The sequence below is a fragment of the Lineus longissimus genome, chromosome 16 (assembly GCF_910592395.1).
Source record: "Lineus longissimus chromosome 16, tnLinLong1.2, whole genome shotgun sequence".
NCBI classification, from domain to species: domain Eukaryota; kingdom Metazoa; phylum Nemertea; class Pilidiophora; order Heteronemertea; family Lineidae; genus Lineus; species Lineus longissimus.
Genome location: NC_088323.1, coordinates 689,965 through 712,488, shown reverse-complemented (window position 1 = coordinate 712,488; position 22,524 = coordinate 689,965). Strand labels below are relative to the sequence as shown.

Sequence of the window (22,524 nt, the reverse complement as noted above, 5' to 3'; positions counted from 1 at the left end):
TTTGGATAGATTTCTTGATTCAATGACACATGAGACGCTTGATGGCAAACGAGCCAACGTTAGGTTTCATTGTTTGTGGCAGTTTTATGGGGATAAACTTCCTCACGGGTACAGTTAATACTAAATGTGTTCCTCTCTTACTCCTCACTAGCATCGCAGATCATATAAATGTGAGAATAGAAGGCCAGTTTGACTTAGCAATACTCGGGGGAAATCAAGAACTTTCTTAGCCTGCACAAAGTATTTTCAAAACTCCAGTTTAACAGTTTGGTGGCTTCTGAGTTCGAAAGGTGATCATCAATTTGGTCCATCATAACCTTGAAGATAGTCGAAAGTCTCGGTAGGTTTGCGAACCCATTTAAATTGCTAAGGTGTATAATGTTGTTCTCGCCTGATATGAGCCCATCCGTTTAGAGTTACTGTTAAGGGCCACATTTTCGTGGGCATTATTATTGATGAGTTTGGATTCGCAATAAAAGTTGTTAAAAGAAGTTGCTGTTTTTTTTATTTGAGAAACCGAAAGAGATTTTCACTGCCCAAATTCAGTAGTTCTTCGATACTGAATTTGGATTGGAAGTATTCCAAATCTATATATTCTTTTTACGTCACCATTTGGGATAGGAATAGGTCTGAGTCATGGTGTTCTTTATATACGTTATGCTACCCCGTAGAGGAAATATGTTGGACACAAGTTGCAAATAAGTAAAGGCCAATGGTTCCTTTCGGATATTGCGACCTACTTCTGCATCGGGCCAGTGTCGATCTTCGCCTGCATTATTCATAATGTTGATAGGATGGCTGCTGAACTAATTCAGTTTGTACCATGGGGTGCATGGTTGGGTAATTGTACATCCATGCATTTTCTCTCCAAAATTGCTGCAGTGCATACATAGTTCGTGATAATTGATTATTGATGTTACATCTGAAAAAAAAACCATATCCGTTTAACTGCATCGCATTGTTGACCTGGGGTGTTATTGTTCAATCTGCACTCAGAGCAGATGGTCTCTCCAGAAAATGCAGTATTTAGTTTTGTCTGGCGGGCTGACAGGTGCAGTTTGTCAGGAATCTCAGTCTTGGTTGGTTTATCCATGATATATCGGATTAGGAAAGGGTTTGTATAAATCAGCTGCCACTGTGTATCGTGAGGCCTCACTCCAATCTCCGAACCTCTCGCCAATGGTAACGGTTGCTAAAGGATAGACTAGCAAATGCTAGCCATCCTCTCTTTGGGAGTTTTTTTTTTTTTTTTTTTTTTTTTTTTTTTTCTCTTTGGGAGTTTGGCCTCCCTCCTCAAGGGATTGCCAACTTGTCGATTTCATATCAATTCTTCAAGACGACCTCGACTCCAAACTACTAAAAAATGTCAAATCAGCATAGCTTGGAAAGAGAACCGCAACAATGCCACTTGTATACACCGACATAATTTCAAATATGTACACTCCAAGAATAAAATGGCTTTTCAAATGTTCATCAATGGTGATCCTTCTCTATCATTTAGGGGAGGGGGTGTAAAATACACATTGACTAACGTAGTTAGTGAATAGGAGGACCTTGTGTGCAAGTAAGTCTCTTAGCAGTTACCTGTGAAATCGCTCTTTATTAATTCCGCCCATGATCTTAGCCATCCCATGCATCTGTTTGAATAATGCAGAATCAAAAACGAAAGATTTATTCTCATTCTCGGAACCATTATAGTTGTGTTGACACATGATTGCACTTGCTCGTTAAAACACACCAGTTAAAAGATAATGGGTTTAAAATCGAAGACGGAATTGATTTGAATAGAGTAGTTTCTAGATAGGCGATTCGTGACATCATTAGAAATGTTGAAGTGCGAAGAAAATTGAAATCTCACTGGCATGTCCCATTAAGTCCAGCTATCCATCACTTTGAAGTGACAGGAGTAAACCAATATCTTGGAGACAGTAGTTATCTTGTTGAATTCGTCGTGAAGCATCATGCTGTTGTCATGAGATTTAAGGCCAATTGTGCACGTTTTGTATGCATTTGTTTTCATTATGATTGCTGGTATTTTGTAGTAATTGTTATGAACTCGCAATAAGAGCGACGGAAAAATATGTTTATGGCTGTTGTTGCACTAGTTAAACAAACTGTGAGGGAATTGCTTTACCTGTGCCGCTTCCAAATGAGGAATGACCTCAACGAATTGACAGAATGAACTCAACAAAGGACACGTTATAAAATCGTTCTGATCCCATGTGCTAGAAAGTCTCAATATGAAAGATTGACACAAGCATGAACTGGAATTCATCAAATATCAACATCCGACTGATATTAAACTCACGCTGTTGATGCAGCACAAATAGTTTCAGTTTCAAACCATGTTTTTATTGGTGTTTTTGATCATGTGACTTCTGACGCTGAAATCATTGCCGTCGAAATGACTCGCTTTATTCAAATGCATTTTACAGAATTTATTGGATTTGTGTTCCTTTGGAAGTGTTCGACGGATATAGCGTAAAATTGGCTCCTATTCTGGTTGAATGTCACGTTTTTGAATTGACTTGGATATTAACGTCAGAGATGATCACCATTTTGATTTGTCGAAATCTTTATAGTTGAGTGATGTTGGTAAATGCTTGTAGTTACGTTGTGTGCTAGTGTCTCTGTTGATCTGGAGCTCCATTCCGTCCAGGAAACACCATCTTATCTTACCAACTTTCCTTCCTAGAACAGTTATGTACCCTACAACACAGTGGTCATTCCTTTTGTACGTTCCTTACGAGCTCATCCACCAAAAATGTTGTGGCCCCTGACCTTAACCCCAAAACCCTTTGAGAACATAGCAAACGAAGTTCCAAGAAAAGGAGGACCCGCAAACAAGAGGTGTATGTGGCTTCTAGAATTATCTTCAAGCAAATAGGGTATACTTTAAGTATCATTATACCCAGTCGGTATATGGAGCCCTTCCACTGCCTATCATCCATAGCTCAGTGTCGACATGTTTCCAATAAAAAACCTCACCATCAGAATTCGAGCGGTGAATTTTTTCATCCGACTGGCTGTAGGACAGGTTATCAAGTCCTTCCCTCCTCGTCTCAGCGTCTCAGAGAAACATGACACAGTAATTCCGCCGTTGGAAAAAAGAGCAGGACCAATCATCGTCAATTACTGCTTAAGTGGAAGAGAGAAAAAACATTGGGAAATGACTAGTATCGATTCACTGCTGGGAGGATATTTTCTGCCCTGTGTTGGAAAGGAATCATTTGAAAGATTATTCTTATCAATTCCGTTTAAAAAGTCTTGGATTTTCAAAAATATTTTGATATCAAGTAGAGTTTTTTCCCCCACTTCAACGCAGAGCTGAATCAGGGAAGGCACTACTCTACCCTCTCCACGAAAGAGCTCCCTGCGGTTAGCGCGATGTCATACATGTCTCAATAGGACCTAGAATGTGTTGGTAAACCACCTTGCCCTTTCTTTACCCTAATTAATCGGGACATCACTTTATAATGACGGAGATCTCTTAGATTTAGTCTATCCCTTTAAAACTGATGTGACCATCACTTGATATGCCACACTTTCTAACTGTCATGTCGTAGTGTTGTCAGTTTCGGCGCCTGGAGTATGAATTAAACTTTAAAAGTGTCAAAGTTTGAGTTGTTTTCCTTGTAATGAAGTGATAAGACTCCATCAATGTCATAGTGAGATTATCCTGTATGACCTCATCGCGACTTATGCATGTAAAGCCCCTCATTGTCATGGTACAGTTCGAAAGAAAGTTCATTATGACTGAGGTAGAATATAATCTCCACATCTCAAAAAAGACCGGCAGTTGATTATGGTAAGAAATAAAGAGAAGCCCCTTGCTCTTTCAAATGAATAGACACAGAATAGTGTAGGCAAGTTGATGAACAAGGACTTGAGGTGTCGGAAGGAACTCATCGAAGTTTTCAATTACCGGTTATATTGTTAAGATGCATCGAAGCATTTTACAAGGAAGCATATTGAAAATCAAACTCATCTTATCGCATGAGTTATCGTCAAATATATTGACAATGAGTGCGAGTGTGAATCGATAAGGCCTTATGTTTGATTATCGGATAAAGGTGGTTACACACTTGGTTTGACAGCGTTTCCCATGCTACTTTGCAGAAGATGCTACAGAATGGTGAAATGAAGTCAAGGGAGTTTGATAAATGAGGTTGGTCACTCATAGTCAGTAATGAGAACTGATCTTTGATAGCAAGGTGCCCTGCTGACTTGATGATAAACTGAGAAAATTAGAGTGACACGTTAGCGTAGATTATTTCTAAAGATGCAAATAGTTTGGTCAATTTGTCTTTGCAATACCACGTTTTAAATGAAAGCCTAGTGATACAGTAAGGAGTTGAGTACATACATCACTGTCTGCACATTCCATGCGTTGATCAGTTGAAGGTCCCTGTGGTGTCTGCGGAGAGTGTTTTGCGTTGGAATGTTGCACTGGGGTAATGAGTACATCACAATCGTTCCCGAGTGCTTGGCTAAGGGGGGTTACTCTGGATATTTGACCCTTCAGCTATGAGCAGTTGGATCTTTGCTAGAAGTAAAACTGAACTAAATGATAACTGATACGATAAGCAGTAGTAGACAGGATAACATGTGACCAACATCCATGCCAAATCTCAAGGCTATACAGTGTCGCTAAGTGTGACTTAACTCGTGCCCCGTCCAGTATTATTATGATAGATAGTTTCCTGTCTGCTTTGTTGTCAGGACTGGTCGGTATTCTCAGGTTATGAGACACTGATCTCAGGAGGGTCGAGGCCTTTTCAAATTTCCTGTTGGAGATTAGATCCGGTGGGCTTGTTTTACGAGGGGGGCGTCGCTCTTTGGATGGGTTCATAGGTTATAACATAAGTAATTTCTTGTCTGATGAAAGTTTCCATGCCAACATAAACTGTTCTGTGGAATCTTGTTTCTTTCAGAAATTCGACAACATGGCCATCATCGGGATCTAATCGAATAGATACTCAAATGTACATAAAAGCATGGGCTCAAAAGACTCATTACCAGTTGTGTTGATGGAGAATAGTGTTTAATATTGAGAAGCAGCATATTGGTTACTTTGGTGTCGGATGGTGGGAGAGTACATTGGAGTTGTTTGTGTGTAAATGTCCATGTCATTTGCCTGTAACCTGACCATCCTTGGTCAGTAGCAGTCATATTTCCTTGGGATCGAATGTGCCTTCGAATTTGCCTGTAACCTGACCATCCTTGGTCAGTAGCAGTCATATTTCCTTGGGATCGAATGTGCCTTCGAATTTGCCTGTAACCTGACCATCCTTGGTCAGTAGCAGTCATATTTCCTTGGGATCGAATGTGCTAATCAATGTACGGTGACAGTTTCTTCCAGCTGTGGTATTGGAAGACAACCTGCTGACACAAGTCGTCCGTAACTTTCCTGTCTGGCCATCTGGCCTCGTAAGAGCACATCGGCTCAGGTTCTGGAGCTGTCTCGCTTTACATAGGGGTCCAAGTCCTGCCTGGCTGATCTCAGCACATGTTGCTCTGCATGTCTGAACGTGGTTGGACTACACACAGGGAATGATATAAGTATATGCCGGGCAAATGTACCTATCCTTAGACATTTAAGGTCCAGGCCTGGAGTACAGTGCTGCTTGTTTCATTATATTTTCAACTTCATTAAGTGTCTAATTAGGAATCAACCTGAGGAAATCATCTTGAAATTGGTGAGGATTTCTTCTGATCAAAGTTACAGGCATGTCGACTCAACTTGTGACAGTTGTGAATCCCAAGGGCCTCAACCTCATCAGACTGCCATTGGTGTCTTTAGTAAAGAAGTTTGTTCGAAAAGAAACAATATTTCCTAATTCAGCACAGTATAAGCCGCTCTTTGCTATTCCCACCGGGCCTCTGTGGAACCGATAATCATCAGAGATGAGACAGACCCAGTTCAATAGCGGCCGTTATTTGTCTTATAGATTATGTTATTTCTATAGATGAGGATTAAGCCCCCAATCTTCAACAACAATATGATCATGATACGTGGTCGCGCTTGGCCACAAACATTGATGTTGTTATGGACATGATTGGCATCCGTCAGTAATCCCGATGGAACCATCTCTTAATTGGCTAATTAATTAGAAGCGTGAAGATGCCATGCCAGATTCATATGGTGATAGAGGTTGACAATGTCGTGGCCGGAGGATCTTGGGGTCATCCGTGATAAACAATGTTATTATGTGGATCTTAGCAGTGATCAAGTCAGGGTCAACCAACTGTAAACCAGTCTCCAATTTGTCATACTTATCAAAGCTTCTCGAACGTGCGGTAGCAGCCAGGCTCTCCAGCCATCTTGCGATGAGCTATGTGTATAATCCAAAACAATCTGCCTCCCAACCTGGTCACTGCATTGATATCCATTACCAACAGTTTACTTGAGAACTTTGACAAGAGAGATGGTGTTGTAATCGTTCTCTGTTGATCACGAGACTATGATCGCAAATTGTTGCTGATTGTTTTTGGTATCCAAGAAACGGCATGGTTTGAATCATTCTATCCACGGTTGGATAAAGGTCATGATCATCGCCACACAAGAGTTAACTTCCTGAAATCATCTGTGCCCACATCAACTCCTCTTCTTATTATGGCCTCCATCCATTACTACTCCTAATGAGTCCTTCAGCCATACCCCAAGGTTTGTGTTACCGACACTCTTGATCTTCTCTCCAATTCATGTCCAAATGGCTTTCGAGCAGCAGGTCGTTACAAATGTCACAGAGCCTGTAACATTGAACTAAGTGCCGACGTGTGGTGACAGTGACAGTGACTGTCTCTGAGTGGAGGCTTCTGACCCTGAACGTAGGACCTTTGCCCCAAAGCGCAACTCAGGTTGATGGTGACAGTGAAGCCCGGTCTACAACAGCTAGCCAACATGAACCAACAAATGTTGGCCAACATCGTGTTGGGCCTTGTTGCAGAGGCATGTTTGCTATTGTTTGCCAGTGTGGACGGGTCCAAAAACAAGTGAAAACATCAGCCAACTTGTTGGCCAATGTTGGCCTATGTTAGGCCATGCTGCTTCTGACCAACATGTTGGTCGGTGTTGGGCAATCAGCAGCCAATCAGGGAACAGATTTGGATCATGTGATGGAGCTTCTGGGACGAAATGGCAGCCTCAATGAAAGATAGAGAATGGCAATTTCAAGAATTTGAACATTTAATTTCGGAATACGAAAAGCTTCATCCATCCGCAGGAAATTCTTGAGGCTTTTGAAATCTGAGGCCATTAACTCTTGAAGGAGGCAGTGATAGGCCCCATGCATGCTTTTTCCACAAGTATGGCTTTTGTCAGTTGCGGCGGCGACGGGGGTTAATCACAACTGAAAGAATTGCTGCTGAAGCACCTAGGCATGCTTTCTTCCTGTGGTTCTCCATTGTTTTAAAGAAAAATGGAGAGAAATGACTGATTTCCCCTCCAAATTGCCCTCAAATTCATGCCAAACACGGCCAAACTCAGCCAAACTTGTTTGGCAATGTTTGCCTGTGTTTGATAGTGTGGACGGGTCCCCGAACATTCGCCAACATGATGTTGGCTCATGTTGGCCAACATTGTTGGCGAATGTTTGCTAGTGTAGACCAGGCTACAATCTCGGGGTGAATGTTTCTGTATCTGAACATGGTATTCTATATCCAAAGCATGTTTATTTGATGGTGACAACTGAGAAAATGTCACCTGTTCCTCAAACATTGTCTGCCATGAACATCTTGGTGGCGGCGAAAAGCATGTGAGGTTACCTGCCCTGAGCAAAAAACTGTTGCAGTTGATATGGAATCCGAGAGCTGTGAATGAGTGAGTGCAGGTTTTCTTGACATTCGAGATTATTTCGTGAAACGCGAATCGCTGATGCTGAGTTGACCTTGTAAATGAAACCAGGGGACTTGTGCTCGTCTCAAAGCACAATGGCTAAGCTTCGACCAGTGATTAGAATATTTATGCTCATGATGTTTTTATCCTCCGTGCCGTAGAGACCATCAATAGAACTGCTCAAAGGTCCTGAGGTTACCTATCTGGTCATCATCAATAATACAAGTCGGACATCCATGTTTAGCATGTATGACTGAGCACCGCAGGTAAGAAACTGTTTGCTGTCCCCACTGATAATATCTCAGTGGTCAAGCACCCAGGGCTCATAGCTTTCATCAGGGCGGAACCACTGCGGTATCTCACTGGTCATTGAGCTTCTCCCTGTTTGATTCTTTGTCTTATTGGATCTCCTGCACTTCATTGGACAGATTGACCCAGGTAAAGTTGAGTTGCATTTGTGGATCGTCATCAAACAGGTTGGACGGTTGGCTCAATGTCATAGGAGATATTGTTGCTAGTGTTGGAAATGATGATGCCAGCTGACAGAGACATGTAATGTTGCTAGCATTTTAAGATAACCTCTTTAATTCTCGCATCGCCTATTTGATAATTCCGTCTCATTTAGATTCCTCATCATCATTGGGTAGATAGGCTTGGGAAGGTCAAGTTGCATTTCCTGAATGGTCCGAAAGGTCAGGCTTCGACTGATTGTCCTTGTAACCAGATTATTCTCAGTATCTCACAATGCACACATGTTCGAATATTAGGGGATGATTCTGATAGCTCTGGGCTAGTTGACAAGACAAACTGGAATTGAGGTAATTTACTGGCGCTCTATTGCATGACAAGTACCCAAATTAGCAGTTTTGCCTTTATCATCCACAGTTTAGCTTCGTGGCTTTAGGGTGTCAGGTGAGGTGAGGTCTGGTTAGGTTTCTGTTAGAGTCACTCTGGGATGTTGTTCAAGGTCTTCCCATGAAGAGTGTACTATCATCACAAAACAGTTCAAGATCTGATACAAGCAATTAAATCAATATGTTTGTTAGTTGATAGGATAAATGAAGGCGAGTGTGCATTTACCATTGATATAGCACCCTATATTGCCCTCTTACTAGGGCACTATTATTGACGATGCCCGTAGTAAATTTTATCAACACCTTTTTCCTTGCGTTTTTAGCAACCCATCATGCCTGTTGCTTTTGCAATTGCTTTTGTCTTTCTTTTAGGTCAGTCAGAGAGTTTTACGCAGCTGTACGGTAAAATTCTGCCTGTGCTTGTCCCTTGACTTCCAACTACGCAGCTGCTTGTGCCAGATTAGAGTGACTACGTGATGAGTATGGACAGAGTCATGGCTCAAAAATATATGGCACAAAGAAGGATATTATATGGTATCCATCCTGATCCAATTTGGTTTGTAGAAAAATGGGTGATTGGATGGAACTAATGTATCAAAGAAAAGGGCTAATGTCATCTTAAGAAAGATCAGCGCTCATGACATTTCTAGTTGATTGCAGACTTGCAGGTCTTATTGCAGATATTGATATGGACAGTTAATTAGGCAACGTTCTATTTTAGTTTTGATTGCCATTCCCTTGTATCGTGTTGGGATAAGGCTGTTATGAACGAATTTTATGAAGCCTGGCTAGCAGCATCATGCTGGAAGGTAGAAGAAAAAGAAGTTTCAAGATGGCCTACTCCTTCCTTGAAGGAGTGCTGATACGCACACCGACGTTAGATCGGCGTGTTGAAATCTGTAGCCTTGGCCGAATAGCAGCTAATAGCTTTGAGAAGAGATGCCCCCATATGTGTCGTTCCCAATAACCACATCCTGATTTCCTTCATCTAAGGGTCTTATCTTAATGGCCCCTCTAAATGCCTTGACAAACTGAGTTATCTCGAGCCCGTCAGGATCATAGGTGCAAGAAGCGTTACAGAAGCTGGTTGGTTCCGCCGTAACATGTCCACGGCCAGTTGATTAACTCGCTACGATGTTATTCACTACAAATACCCCAACTATCGATGTGCTGATAAACGTTGTTGGTATTCAGGGCAAAACAAACTTGCACTGATTGTGCGATTATTCTTTCCTGAACGGCTGACCCGGAATGTGGACGATGAAGCAAACTACTCCATCGTTTATAAGTGAAAAAGTTGAGGAAGTTATGAGCTTATGAAAAAAATTAACACTGAGGGATGAAAACATTTCTAAGTCCAAAAAGTGTTTCACTGTTTTTTTTGTTTTCTGCTCAAAATGAACCAACATCATCAGTCCCAAAACTTTTTTGACTATGAAACTTTTTCAGAATTTTGAAATTTTGAACTGACCTTATCGGTGACTTAGACATATGAATACTTTGAGGTGAACGTGTGGACCCTCGAGAAAGTTCGCTGCCCTCTCCCCCAGTATGCTGCGCGAAAGCACTGCTGTAGTAGGAGCTGGTAGAAAAAAAACCTGGTAGATCAGGATGAATGATTCACGAGGTCAGTTACTGCAATCGCAAGAGCAAGAGCAGGTGAAGAAGAATATTGATATCGTCAAGGAACTCTCTCCTCGAGAACCGGGGATCCAGACGTTTTTGTCAACAAAAGCCGCGGTCCGAGTTCAAAGTAACATTTGTACGCATTCTAAGGGAATTGACAACACTAATTTAAGATAACATCGTCGCCAGGATTACACTTGTGGGACATCGGAGGATTTGCATACATTTGGCTTCAACAGAACTGTGTTTTGAGAAAATTCCCACTGGTTACGGTAATGTCGACAATTCGCTTGTGTCGGAGTTCATAAATGAACATCGGTGGCGGCCACAAAAAGTGTCAAGCCGGCAAGCCATAGAGTATTCTTTGCTACTGTGGCTGGACATAGGTTTTGACATTTCCGCCCCGCAATCGATTTACCTCGGGAAAATTAGACTGTGCGGAAATGCTGTGATATTTCTCCTTCCGGCTGTGGCAGCCTCAGCAATTTGAGTTTAGTATTTAAGTAATGGTTGCAGTCATTAAATGTTATTGCTGTACTTGTGTACCTGCATCGGGATGCTGTAGTCCAAGACCGATGAAGCGGCAGAAGATGGTCTGAATTGGTTTTTCCCTGCATTTTTAGGGCAGGATGCATCCTTTTACACAAACTGTTGGCACCGGTGAATAGTTGTTGATGGATCCGGAAAAAAACCGTCTGCACAAAGACATGGCGTTATTTCACATAATTCTGAGCCCTGCAGTAACACAGCTCCCCTCCTATATTATTCATGTTATGAGCCTTTATCAGGTGCAGTAGTCGTTTATAGTTACCGGCCTGTAGTAAAGTGGATGATGTTGTGATGTATGGAGACAGTTAAATCACCAATGTTGTGATATATTGCGGCTAGATCAAATAGACAATCAGCTTGCACTTGCTGCGAAGGAAGATGTGCGGAATATTGATTTTGGAGCCGTGCATAGGGCATCAGTAGCCAAAAGAAAATCGGCGCACTGGCAAGAAACATGAAGTTGCCGTTTTGTTGTGCAACCTGGGATTCCGCAAAAATATGGCACCAACGAAAATTTTAATCTAAAGTTTAGATCTCCTCAAGTTTCAACACATCCTACCTCTTAAAGAAGGTCTATGGGAGGAGCTGAGATGTTAAATTGGTCATTTTCTGGTGATGAATATGCCCAGTTAGGCGCCTTGATTCACGATAATGCCATCTTTGATAGTTTTGTTGTACTGTCGGATGGCGAGACCCCTATTTGCGACATTGTGTAACTTAATCTGACCTACCTGGTCCCGCCTACAGACTCCCTTTGAAGGATTAATCACGGCAACTGTCAAGTATAAGAAATCCGTGTTTCAATCACCTATTGTGTACTGCTATTGGCGCAAGGAAGACAGATGGGAGAGGTGATATCTGTTTTGTAAGGACCGGCCATTCATCAATATTTTGGGCAAAAAGTCAGTGACTCCTTACTGCTGAATAACTACGTATCAAACTCAGACGTGACTTGCGTTGGTGATAGTTTCAATCATTTATCTTGTTGGCTTTGCTCTATAAATTGCATCAACTGCCCAGCAAAAAACAGATTAACTCATGATTATCTCCAGGCGCCCACGCATGCCGAGTCTATCAGCGGTGATCCTGGCAGCTATGGCTACAACAGGAGGCACAGTTTCCGTCATTTAAATAAGAAACTGTCAAACTACGTGACTGTACACGGCAAAGACAGAGCCACATTTATTCAATTGAAGTTGAACCTGTTGTCTGTGTAAATTCTGTCATTACCTTTGGAATAATCTGTCTGATTGAAGTCAACGTTTCAGAGAGTGTGACGATCCTTACCGCTTAAGAAATGAAAGGATGGGAGAAAGTGATATATTGAAACCCGTACATTTTACGCCTTTCTTTTTACGATTCATGAAAACTTCACTAACAATCGAATGTGCACTCTTTTTATTTGGCGGACTATGAAATTGAGGTAAGCTCAAACTTGAGGCAACATTCATCCATATCGCCAATAGGTGTTCGTACATCAGTTCACACGAGGTCAGCATATCACAGTTCTTGCCCTTTCTTGAATTTGAATGTAGTATGTCCACGTCAATTGACCATGGTACTTGAGGAATCGCCTTGTTGACCTTGAAGGCACCCTTTACAAGCTCTCCTATAATGAGATGAGCTCTGAAGAGGTTCTGACAGAGACGTGACCAGCATGCTTAACAATGGTTCAACCATTTAACAATGGGGTTGCTGAGAACAGTATCATACCAGTATCAACGGCAAAATCTTCAGTACAGCAGTTCGTTGGGAGTATTAACCTCTTGTGCCACAAGAAAGTGGCTAGGTGATGTGTCACCACAGGTCATACACTACGCGTGGTCGTGGATGGAATACTGATGATGTTACTTCAACACTGCACTGGATGATGCAAGAGCACTGCACTGGATGATGCGAGTGCATCATTGTGATAACACTGCACTGGATAATGCAAGTGCATCATTGTGAAAGCACTGCACTGGATGATGCAAGTGCATCATTATGACAACACTGCACTGTATGATGCATGTGGCATTACATGTCGGTAAGCATGGTTGCGCTGAAGTATCGTCATCATTTTGGCATCCCAGACCACATGCTTGATTGGTGCTCAGTATGGCAACACTCCACATCGCCTATACGCAAAGTAACCTGTCACATCCTGGCAACCTAGCCTCTTATTAAACAGAACTTGTTCAAGGCCCTCTCCAATTTGTAAAAAATACGGTTCCTGCTTGAGGAACGTAATACGATATTGGTTATTACTGGTATCATTCTCTATTCATACGGTCTTATCACTAGTAACCAAGACACCTGTTTCTTTTCTTGATTGCTGGATGTGGAAGCCATCATATCTGTCAGGTGAATAACATGACAATATTGAATCTGATGAGATTTTAGGAAATAGAACTAATTCTCTTTGTAATGAGGTAATCTGATGTGAAAGTGTTGTACCTCATTGCTCTTTACAACTGAAGCTGTCCACCTTGAATGAAGTCTTTGAAGGTGAGTGAAATGAGTGTGTGGACGTGCCTTATTCTTGAAGCCTTCCATGATGTTTTGTCGTGGGTATCCTCGTTTGGTGGTTGAGTCAAACTTCTATCATTGCCCCGAGCGATGCGGAAAATAATCGAGACTGAGAGCGATTTCTGAAGAGTGAGTTATCACTCCCCTGAGGCAGATTAGAAACAATTATTGCCGCAATCAACTTGATAGTGGGAATATCGCAGCACATTTAATCAATTAGCTTTTTTTATCGATCCGAGAATTCTTTGATAAATCCGCAGTCCCTTCACTCCTTTGTTTAAGTGCTTCTGTTTATATCTTTGATATTACTATCCCTGATAGCAATTTCGTGAAACTCTACTGATGGACGAAAGTACAAGGTTCATACCTCGATTGTGTCTTGCGACCCATGTGACATGTTGAAAAGCTTGTTAATATGAACACCATGTTCACTGGCCAGCCTTGATCTACACAAAGCATCCTGTTTCGTGCCGCGGAAAGGATATCCGCTTCTATCATCATCTCATTGTCTCCCTATACAAGAGAAAATGTGTCTTTCTTGGGGATAAAATTAAAATTATTTTCAATCCTTGAAAGGTCATTCAAATTATCAGATTATCTTGCTATTTTAAACGAAGCTTCAGGTGGTTGTCATTATCATTCCTTGTGATTACTACTGAGATGAGAAGGTGGACTCTGGAGATGGCACAGTGGAGTCACATACCTTTTCCGGACGTAACAACAATACCGAAAGCTGATGCCGCAAATGACTTTAGACACTGTCTTTTGGGACTGGCTAACAACATCAAAATTATCAAAAATCAGTCACTATTTTATAATTTTCAGGGCAACTATGGTGATCAATTTTACTGCAATTATGACAATAAACCCATCTCTTAAGTTGACTGGCCTGAAGTTTGCAAAAGAGTGCTTAGTTAAGAATATCCGATAGCGGCTTTACGAGCTGCCTATAGAGGTATTACGGGCGTCATTGATGATAAATCTCTGCAAAAAAAACAAAAATGTAATCTGCATCGCTCATTGTGTCGGAATGACCGAGAATACGTCACTTATTATCAGACGTGTGAGATGCTGCCGTTGTCACGCAGCTTGCTGATCGATTGGTTGATTATCGCTAGCTGCGATCTATACAGGAAGTGCCTGCACAACTAGAATAATTGACAATTTGTGCTTCGATAAATCAAGGTGCTACCTGCTGTGTGGAATGGCCATTTGTTTAGCAGCAGAGATGTGAATCTATCAGGGACAGGCATGGCTTCTTAGTTTTCCAGTCACCCACTGCTCTCAGTCGTAATAGGCTTTTTCCGACTTGTTAACGGTTTCTCGAACTTTTCCATGATTTATCCGACATTTTCTAGAAATCAGGAAAACATCATAATTTTCAATCTGAACATTTTCGAAAGTCTTCAGTCCATTTATATTAGGGTTAAGTCTACCATATTTCATATCCCGTCATCCAGTAAATAATAGTCTACCATATGTCATATCTGGTTGTTCCTTACCGAGTAAACAGTTGTCAAGCGGACACTCAATCAATGTAACTGTATTGACTCTAGGCTGATTAAGTTAAAACTTAATTAGTCCAGAGTCAATACATTTACATTGATTGAGTGTCCGTTTTCTTTCACAAATCCATTACGTGTCACTAAACTGATCGACCTGCCACTGATTGATACTCGTACCGAGTTCGCTTAATTGATACGTATTTGACTTCCCTTGTTCAGAATAAGCCCTAGACTGTGCTCTATTTGATATCCACTGCAAAAAGATCTGCGCAGACGATATTGATGCATATTGTCCATTTTGAAAGAAAATGACACTCAAAGATTTTGCATAGAAAATGCAAGGGTTTCATGCGAAAGTTGATAGGCTAAAGGAGGCGTCCCTAAAAACTACCAAAACCAGACAATGCATGCATCACGAAGAATGTGAGATTTGAAGTACCGGTAATTTCTCCCCAATATTTTTAGGCGTCTTGTAAGCAGTGCCAACCACTCCTGCAATGGCCTATAGAGTCAAACAGCGGGGGGGGGGGGGGTGTAGTAGGCTGTCATGAGAAAAATGATCATTGAAGTTTACTTGCCTTAATCAAAGCGCTATTCTTCTCCCCACGCCCTATCATGTGACGGTCTGTCGGATCTAAAGTTCCTCCTTCCGTATATCCAGGAAATCAGAATGTCAGAGATTAAACATGGGGGATAAACAATACCGTCAATGGCACAAGGTTTCCCGCTGAGGAAAGAACCTACCAACCGTAAGAAGATTCAGACGGAGATAAGAAAAAGTCGTGTGCGTCTGTTTTTTGTCCACGTCCCATTAAGAAATTACATGGTTAGTCTTCCTTCTGTTGTCGCTGAGAAAATATCATAAAAATTTTAAGAATCGATAAAGTACCGGAAGGTCAGTCATCGCGTCGTGGATTATGTCCAATAAAGTGTAAAAAGATCGTTGGAGCTAGTTGGCGACTGTCTAGGCGCAGTAATATTCAGGTATTGGAACCAGTCTATTGAGTGGCATGGATGTGGAGATCATTTCTATACCCGATGTTTGTGGCATTGTTATCTGATGTATGAGATTGTTAGTGTCCTCGGGTTATTTAAGAGATCAGTAAGAGCCAACTTACGAAGAAAGAGTATTTTCAGGATAATGTTCTGAGTCGTTTTGTTGTATCATTATTGCAGGTAATCATCATAATTGATGTTATGATGGCCCATCATAGATTATTTGATGACCCATGCTATGATGGAGAATGTCTATGAAGGAACAACATGGCCATATCTCGGGCCTATCACAGATTCTATGACAGCATTCTTTATAGAATTGATGACGGGTTGTCATAGAATTAGTATTTGAATTTGTAAACATCTCATTTTCAAGAATTCTGGAGGGTGTCTAATGGGTTTTGATGTTTATATGGAGGTCATCTATAACCATCTCTTTTATGGAAAGTAATGCAACGCATTCGGCATTTGGATGACAAACGAATGAAATAATACGACCTAAAAAAACTACCCGTAGACACTATCGCTTTACTGGAGTTACTCGGGTGAAAAACCGCCCGATATGATTATCATGAAAGCCATCAGCACAAACCATCATATCTCCCCAGATAAATACCGCGATTCTCCAGGAGTCCTTTTAGGCGCCGAATATATTGACGGTGGCATACAAGGATATTCTGTGATGGCCTATGGCTTCTGAAAGGATCTGTACCCAAAATGACGGTATGATTATTCGAGATTGAGCAAATCGCAAATTGGCTCCTAGTTGTGTGATATTAATTGAGTCAATTTGGGGAAGATGATGCCCCAATTATGTCTATGTTTATTTTGATTTCTCGTCTAAGGCAGAAGCTGTGGCAAGGGATCTATCTAGAATGAATGACGATTTGACAATATCACTGCTTATTTTGATATAAAGACTCAAGATGAATTAATGATATGGCGTTAGAAACTGGGCATCAACTTGGACATTATTAGTATGTTACAATATATTTATAAGATTACTTCAAATCTTTTGTGACGTCATTTCTGGCTGCTGCTTTTGAACCCTTTAAGCTGATATTCACCGCCGATAAGGCCGCATAATTCATGTTGTTTGTCTTGCAGAGAGCTGCTGGAGGTAGAACACGAAGACACTAAGCTGTGTTTCAAGTTAAAGGGATTCGTCTCAAATGCCAACTACTCCGTCAAGAAATGTGTCTTGCTGCTTTTTATCAATCGTGAGTAGATTAGATGAACAGGCACAACTGGTTTTCATGTTTCCCCCGAAATTTCAATTTAATCCTCCTTTAATCTCAGTTTCATCCATATTTTATGGCCAGAACTCATAACCTAGTGCTACAAATCATTGTATATCCAAAGATGACCTTGTCAGAAAACTATTTAGTTCTGTGGAGTACCGAAGATTGTGCCGCAATTTTTTTGCAGATCGCTTGGTCGACTCTTCAGCACTCCGGAAAGCCATTGAGACCGTTTATGCAGCATATTTACCTAAGAATATGCACCCCTTTATGTATTTGAGGTAAGGCTAAAAAGAGAAATGACATTTGAATATTGATGAGGTCAGAGGCAACCAGCCATAAAAAAAAACCTATTTGGACTTAGAAAACTGTTCATCATCAGTCAGTTCCAAATTTATGATTGATTTCATTTTCAGTCTTGAGATTGCGCCACAGAACGTGGACGTTAATATTCACCCAACGAAACATGAGGTCCACTTCCTCCATGAGGACGCCATAATCGAGTCGGTACAGAAAGTCATCGAATCGAAACTTCTTGGCGCAAATGAGTCAAGGACGTATTTTGCTCAGGTAGAAATTTCTATTCTTTAAGGTTGCAGTCTCTCACGATGATAAGGGTTGGCAGTTATGTACATTGCTGAGTTCCTGTAGAAAGAATGTTCACTGACTATGACAAACCTCTAAGTCACTTCCAAATGTTCAAAGCCGAGCTGAATAGTTGCTGAAACTGCCCTATTGTGTGATGAATCTTTTTCTGTACCATAATCTTCTTCAGCGTTTCTTCTCGTAACTCAATAGTTCTGTGAATTGATCGATTCCAGTATAATTGTCACAGTTGCCTGGAGTCACAATCAGACTGGTTCATCTTGTCAATTGAGTTGGTTTATTTTGATAATAAATGACTTTCAGGTCATCTCATCTTAAGCTAACACATTCATTTTACTTTGAATGGCGAATTTCTTGAAAGATGTCTCTCTTCGTCATTGCCTCCTCTGAACTGGGGCTGGGGTTATCAATGAAAGTGTAGTTTATCTGGAGTCTTGTTTTCCTTGTGACACAATACAGCCCTGAACTGAGATGACAGGGTCAGTCAGGGTGGCGGCTTTCTTGTCCTCTTGGCAACAGATTCTGTGGAAATTTCTCTCGGGATGGTAGGGGCAACTCGTAAATCTAGCTATGACTGACATGACTTCATGATGAGAGTCGATTGGTGAGAAGTTGCAAAATGGGGATCCTTGCCCAGCTGCTTAGGATGCAGAATGCTCCGAAGGCATAGCTCTGAAATCTCCGAAATAGCGCCGACAATCCGTTCCTTCCTTCCAGGCCCTTCTCCCCGGTGCTACTGTCTCTGTATCCGATAGCTCCGTCGGGAAAACCGCCAAGGACCAGTCGTCTGCCCCTCACCACATGGTACGGACAGACAGCCGGGACCAGAAACTTGATGCATTTATCAAACCATCGACATCGAAAGAAAAACAAGATGAACCAATGGAGATAGACAATGGAGAAGTGAAGTAAGAAATTATTATATCGTTCATAATTGCCTATGAGCAATAGATGCAGATATAACGGGGGTAAGGAAGGCCGTTTCCAGAGGACCTTTTACTTTCATCACCTCTCGAAAACTTGTTTAAAAAGTCGTCTGTATGGTGCATATGGTGCACTTCGATCTTTTGCTCAATTATTTTTTTCACTCTTGGTCCTTACTGTCATCTTTATGCCTTCCTTCTCACAGGAAAGGACAAAGCAGTGATTTGCCCCCCTCAACCACATCCAGTGGTCCGAAGAGGCGTGAAATGAAACTGCGAAGCTTACTCAATCTTCAGAAACTTGTGTGCGATGACGTGCATTCAGGTAAAGTAAAACTTTATACTTTGATTGTATAGCCATATGGAATACGATTAAGAACGATATATTTGCATCAAAAACATGGTCGAACGTTCAGTATTCTTAATGGTTGTATCTTATTTTCTGTTTTCTAGGACTGAGAGACATCTTTAAACAGCATACGTTTGTTGGCTGTGTGAACCAGACCCACACCCTTATCCAGCACCAGACAAAGCTCTTCCTGGCCAACACAACCAATCTAAGGTACGCCCATCTTGCTTCAAAACATACATTCTGGTCGAATTCTCCCATCTGTTGTAAGTTGGCCTGCTCATCATGAAGCTGGTCCTAGATGTAGGATCCAGATGGCCAGGACTTCTCCAGCTTGCTGCTTGGGTATACCACTCAATTCAGACACGCCCAATGAACAGTCAACATCGATTACATAAGAAGGTCGACTGTGCATACACTTCAAGTAACTCAAACCGTTTCATCCCTTTTACAGTGCATACACTTCCAAGTAACTCAAACCGTTTCATCCCTTTTACAGTGCATACACTTCCAAGTAACTCAAACCGTTTCATCCCTTTTACAGTGCATACACTTCCAAGTAACTCAAACCGTTTCATCCCTTTTACAGTGCATGCACTTCCAAGTAACTCAAACCGTTTCATCCCTTTTACAGTGCATACACTTCCAAGTAACTCAAACCGTTTCATCCCTTTTACAGCAAAGAACTCTTCTACCAGATCATGGTCTATGACTTCGGAAACTTCGGAGTTCTACGACTATCTGTAAGTTTGTTAATGTGCCTCCCTCATTATCCAAGAACGATTTACTAACAAATGATGTTATTGTGCAATGAAAAGATACCCAGAGGTATGATCAACTGTGAGGCCAGTAACAACCACGCTACACTAATTTGTGAAATGTTAAACAAGGCCTGGCTGGAATGGTGACATTGACTCCTTCATGACCTAGTTCTTTCTTTGCTCAGGAACCAGCGCCAATCTATGACCTTGCCATGCTTGCCCTTGACAGCGATGAGAGCGGTTGGAGTGAGGCAGATGGGCCTAAAGAGGACCTAGCTAAATATATCGTCAAGTTTCTCACCGCAAAAGCAGACATGTTGGATGACTATTTTTCACTTCAAGTTGATGAGGTATGTCATCATGTGACATAGTGTTTTGTGGTGTTTCCCACAGGTTGCGACAGATGGTTGTGACCATCTCCAGGTTGTGACAATTACGGAATATCCTTGTCTACATGTAGCCATAGTTTCACATGGAGACATGAACACAGACCTAACAGGTGAGATGCTAGACCTTGGAGAAATCTCAAGGCTATATTTCAAAGGGCCACAGGTGATTCTAATACCACAGGACAATGTTCATGAAGAATTCTATCCTATGAAGTGTTGTCGGGTTTTCAACTGTTGGTAGTGACACATTCTTATGTTGAATTGTCTCCTTTTTCAGGATGGAAATCTTCGCACCCTGCCTCTACTCCTCGAGAACTATTTACCACAGATGGAGGGCATTCCCATGTTGGTGCTGAGGTTGGCCTCTGAGGTGGGTATTGGTGCTCAGGTTGGCCTCCGAACTAGCTAGACCACTCCAATATCATGTCGACTGCATTGTGTTTGATAGGACCAGTGTGGTCTACAGCATGTCCTTACTTTGATTGTGTCCCAATTATCGACTGAATCCATGTTCCAGGTCAACTGGGACTCTGAGCAGGAGTGCTTCGAGACAATTTGTCGTGAGATGAGCGATTTCTACGCCATTAAGACGGATCTATTCCCGAGTTCGGATTCTCAGGACAGTCAAGAGGTGGGTCATGGGTCTATGCTGCCTCGAGTGATGAAGCTCAGTTATCTGCAGCACTGGGGATTGTTTACGGAAAAAACGGGGACAGCGGGATTTCAGCCTGCAAACTTGCCAACAAGCAAGTTCTTTTCATGGAGGCCCTCTATCAAATATACTGGAGCACTAGATCAGCCAATTTGTAAGTGTGTGCATTACTGATATTATGCCTCGGCGACGGCAATGGGCTTCGCTTTCTATTTTAGATGATGAAGGTGGCACTTGTATTGGACAAGATGTAGGCCAATAAGAACCTGGGTTATGCAAACAAAAACTCATCAAATCTTCCTCCGATATTTCAGTCGAGTATGAGTGAACCAACAAGTGATGTGAACTGGAAGTGGACAAACGAGCACGTCATCTACCCAGCATTTCGAAAAACACTTCTTCCACCGAAGAGATTTGCAGACAACGCCAATATTCTTCAAGTTGCAAATTTGCCCGACTTGTATAAGGTTTTCGAACGATGTTAAGGGCTCCCAGTAGTTTCTTTGCTGACGTCCAGACTCCCAAACAATTGGGATACCAACCAACTCTGCCATACGTGGTGCGTGTGGGTTATTATGTATGTCGCCCAAAGAACTATGATGCCCCCTGCTGTGTGTAAAGGACTGTTGACTGTCAACTTCTGAAGATCACCAGAAACCTGTGACTGCACTAGCACTGGCTGCCGAACGTTGGCTATATGCTCATTTGATTAAAGATAGAACAACTCGGTTATTCACAACCCAATTCACTGTATTTTCACATGGCATCATCCCCTACACACTTACAAATATTACTATGTTAAGCATATTGAAGTATAAGGGATTTTTTATTTTTAAAGCAGACCTTAATGGTACAACCTAGATTCTTGTAAAACCACGGGAGTAATCCAAATTGTTGTGAACTACTTCCTCAGCTGCCGTGTACCCGGTAGCTTTGCGCAGTGGCGGTACCGTAGCCAATGAGGTTTATCCGAGGCGCGGTTATTGCTAGTTGAAAACTATACCCAATACCCCGCATTGACGCCTTCACGGGCGGCTCTGCAATTTTTTCAGGCTCCTACGGGGGCAGATTATGAACTAATATTAGCATCATGACTTGCAAGAATGATTGAGGAGCTAGGGTGTGGAGAAGTCCCAGATCTCTCTGCAGTGCAAGAAATCATTGCTGAAGACTACCATAGTCATGTCTATCATTTAACAGTAACACCCTCGGTAAATAATCAGCTCTGGCAGCTCCACTGTCTTGACAACACGGCGAGAGAGATGGGTTAGTCCAGGTAGCTCCCCCGGATAGCTCAGACAGTTGCAAGTAGGCTACACTACTGCAGTCCTGACATCTCGACCCACGATGGGAGTGATGAGGCAGCCACAACCAAAACGATTTTGACCTTGCGGACCCACTGTCTTGCCAACGTGGTGCGAGAGATGAGTCGGTCACAAGCAGAGCAAATGGAACGTGGGTGACCTGAGCCAGCGTCTTGCCAACACTGTGCGAGCGATGAGTCTGTCTGCCACTATCAAGATCAAAACAGGCCTTTACACTCCGACGACTTTTCAACACTGTGAGAGAGATCAAACCTGTTCACAGAATGAATCGGGCCTTGCAGTCCGACTGTCTTGCCAATACACGAATCTGACCTGGCAGCTCCACTGCATGACGAAAATGATGCGATAGTCGAGACTGTGACGCCAAGGGTAAATAATCGGCCCTATCATTTCTACCGTCTTG

At 42.0% G+C, this 22,524-nt stretch overlaps 1 protein-coding gene and 1 non-coding gene across 5 annotated transcripts in view; both read left to right on the top strand.

Annotated features, from left to right (window-relative positions):
• The window catches only part of LOC135500238 (DNA mismatch repair protein Mlh1-like), a 65,592-nt gene extending 44,288 nt beyond the window's left edge, over nt 1-21,304 (top strand). For all 4 annotated transcript variants that reach the window (XM_064791547.1, XM_064791548.1, XM_064791549.1 and 1 more), the window contains exons 8-18: nt 16,983-17,095; nt 17,304-17,397; nt 17,533-17,686; nt 18,440-18,630; nt 18,852-18,970; nt 19,099-19,207; nt 19,674-19,737; nt 19,941-20,105; nt 20,422-20,514; nt 20,662-20,775; nt 21,111-21,304. In XM_064791547.1, the coding sequence (XP_064647617.1) occupies nt 16,983-17,095; nt 17,304-17,397; nt 17,533-17,686; nt 18,440-18,630; nt 18,852-18,970; nt 19,099-19,207; nt 19,674-19,737; nt 19,941-20,105; nt 20,422-20,514; nt 20,662-20,775; nt 21,111-21,281 (1,387 nt within the window). In that variant the 3' untranslated portion in view covers nt 21,282-21,304. The remainder of the gene's footprint in view (nt 1-16,982; nt 17,096-17,303; nt 17,398-17,532; nt 17,687-18,439; nt 18,631-18,851; nt 18,971-19,098; nt 19,208-19,673; nt 19,738-19,940; nt 20,106-20,421; nt 20,515-20,661; nt 20,776-21,110) is intronic.
• A 421-nt stretch (nt 21,305-21,725) lies between these two features.
• On the top strand, nt 21,726-21,861 carry LOC135500907 (U4 spliceosomal RNA). Its single transcript, XR_010449539.1, has one exon. It is a non-coding gene; the product is annotated as a U4 spliceosomal RNA (small nuclear RNA).
• The last annotated feature ends 663 nt before the right edge of the window (nt 21,862-22,524 follow it).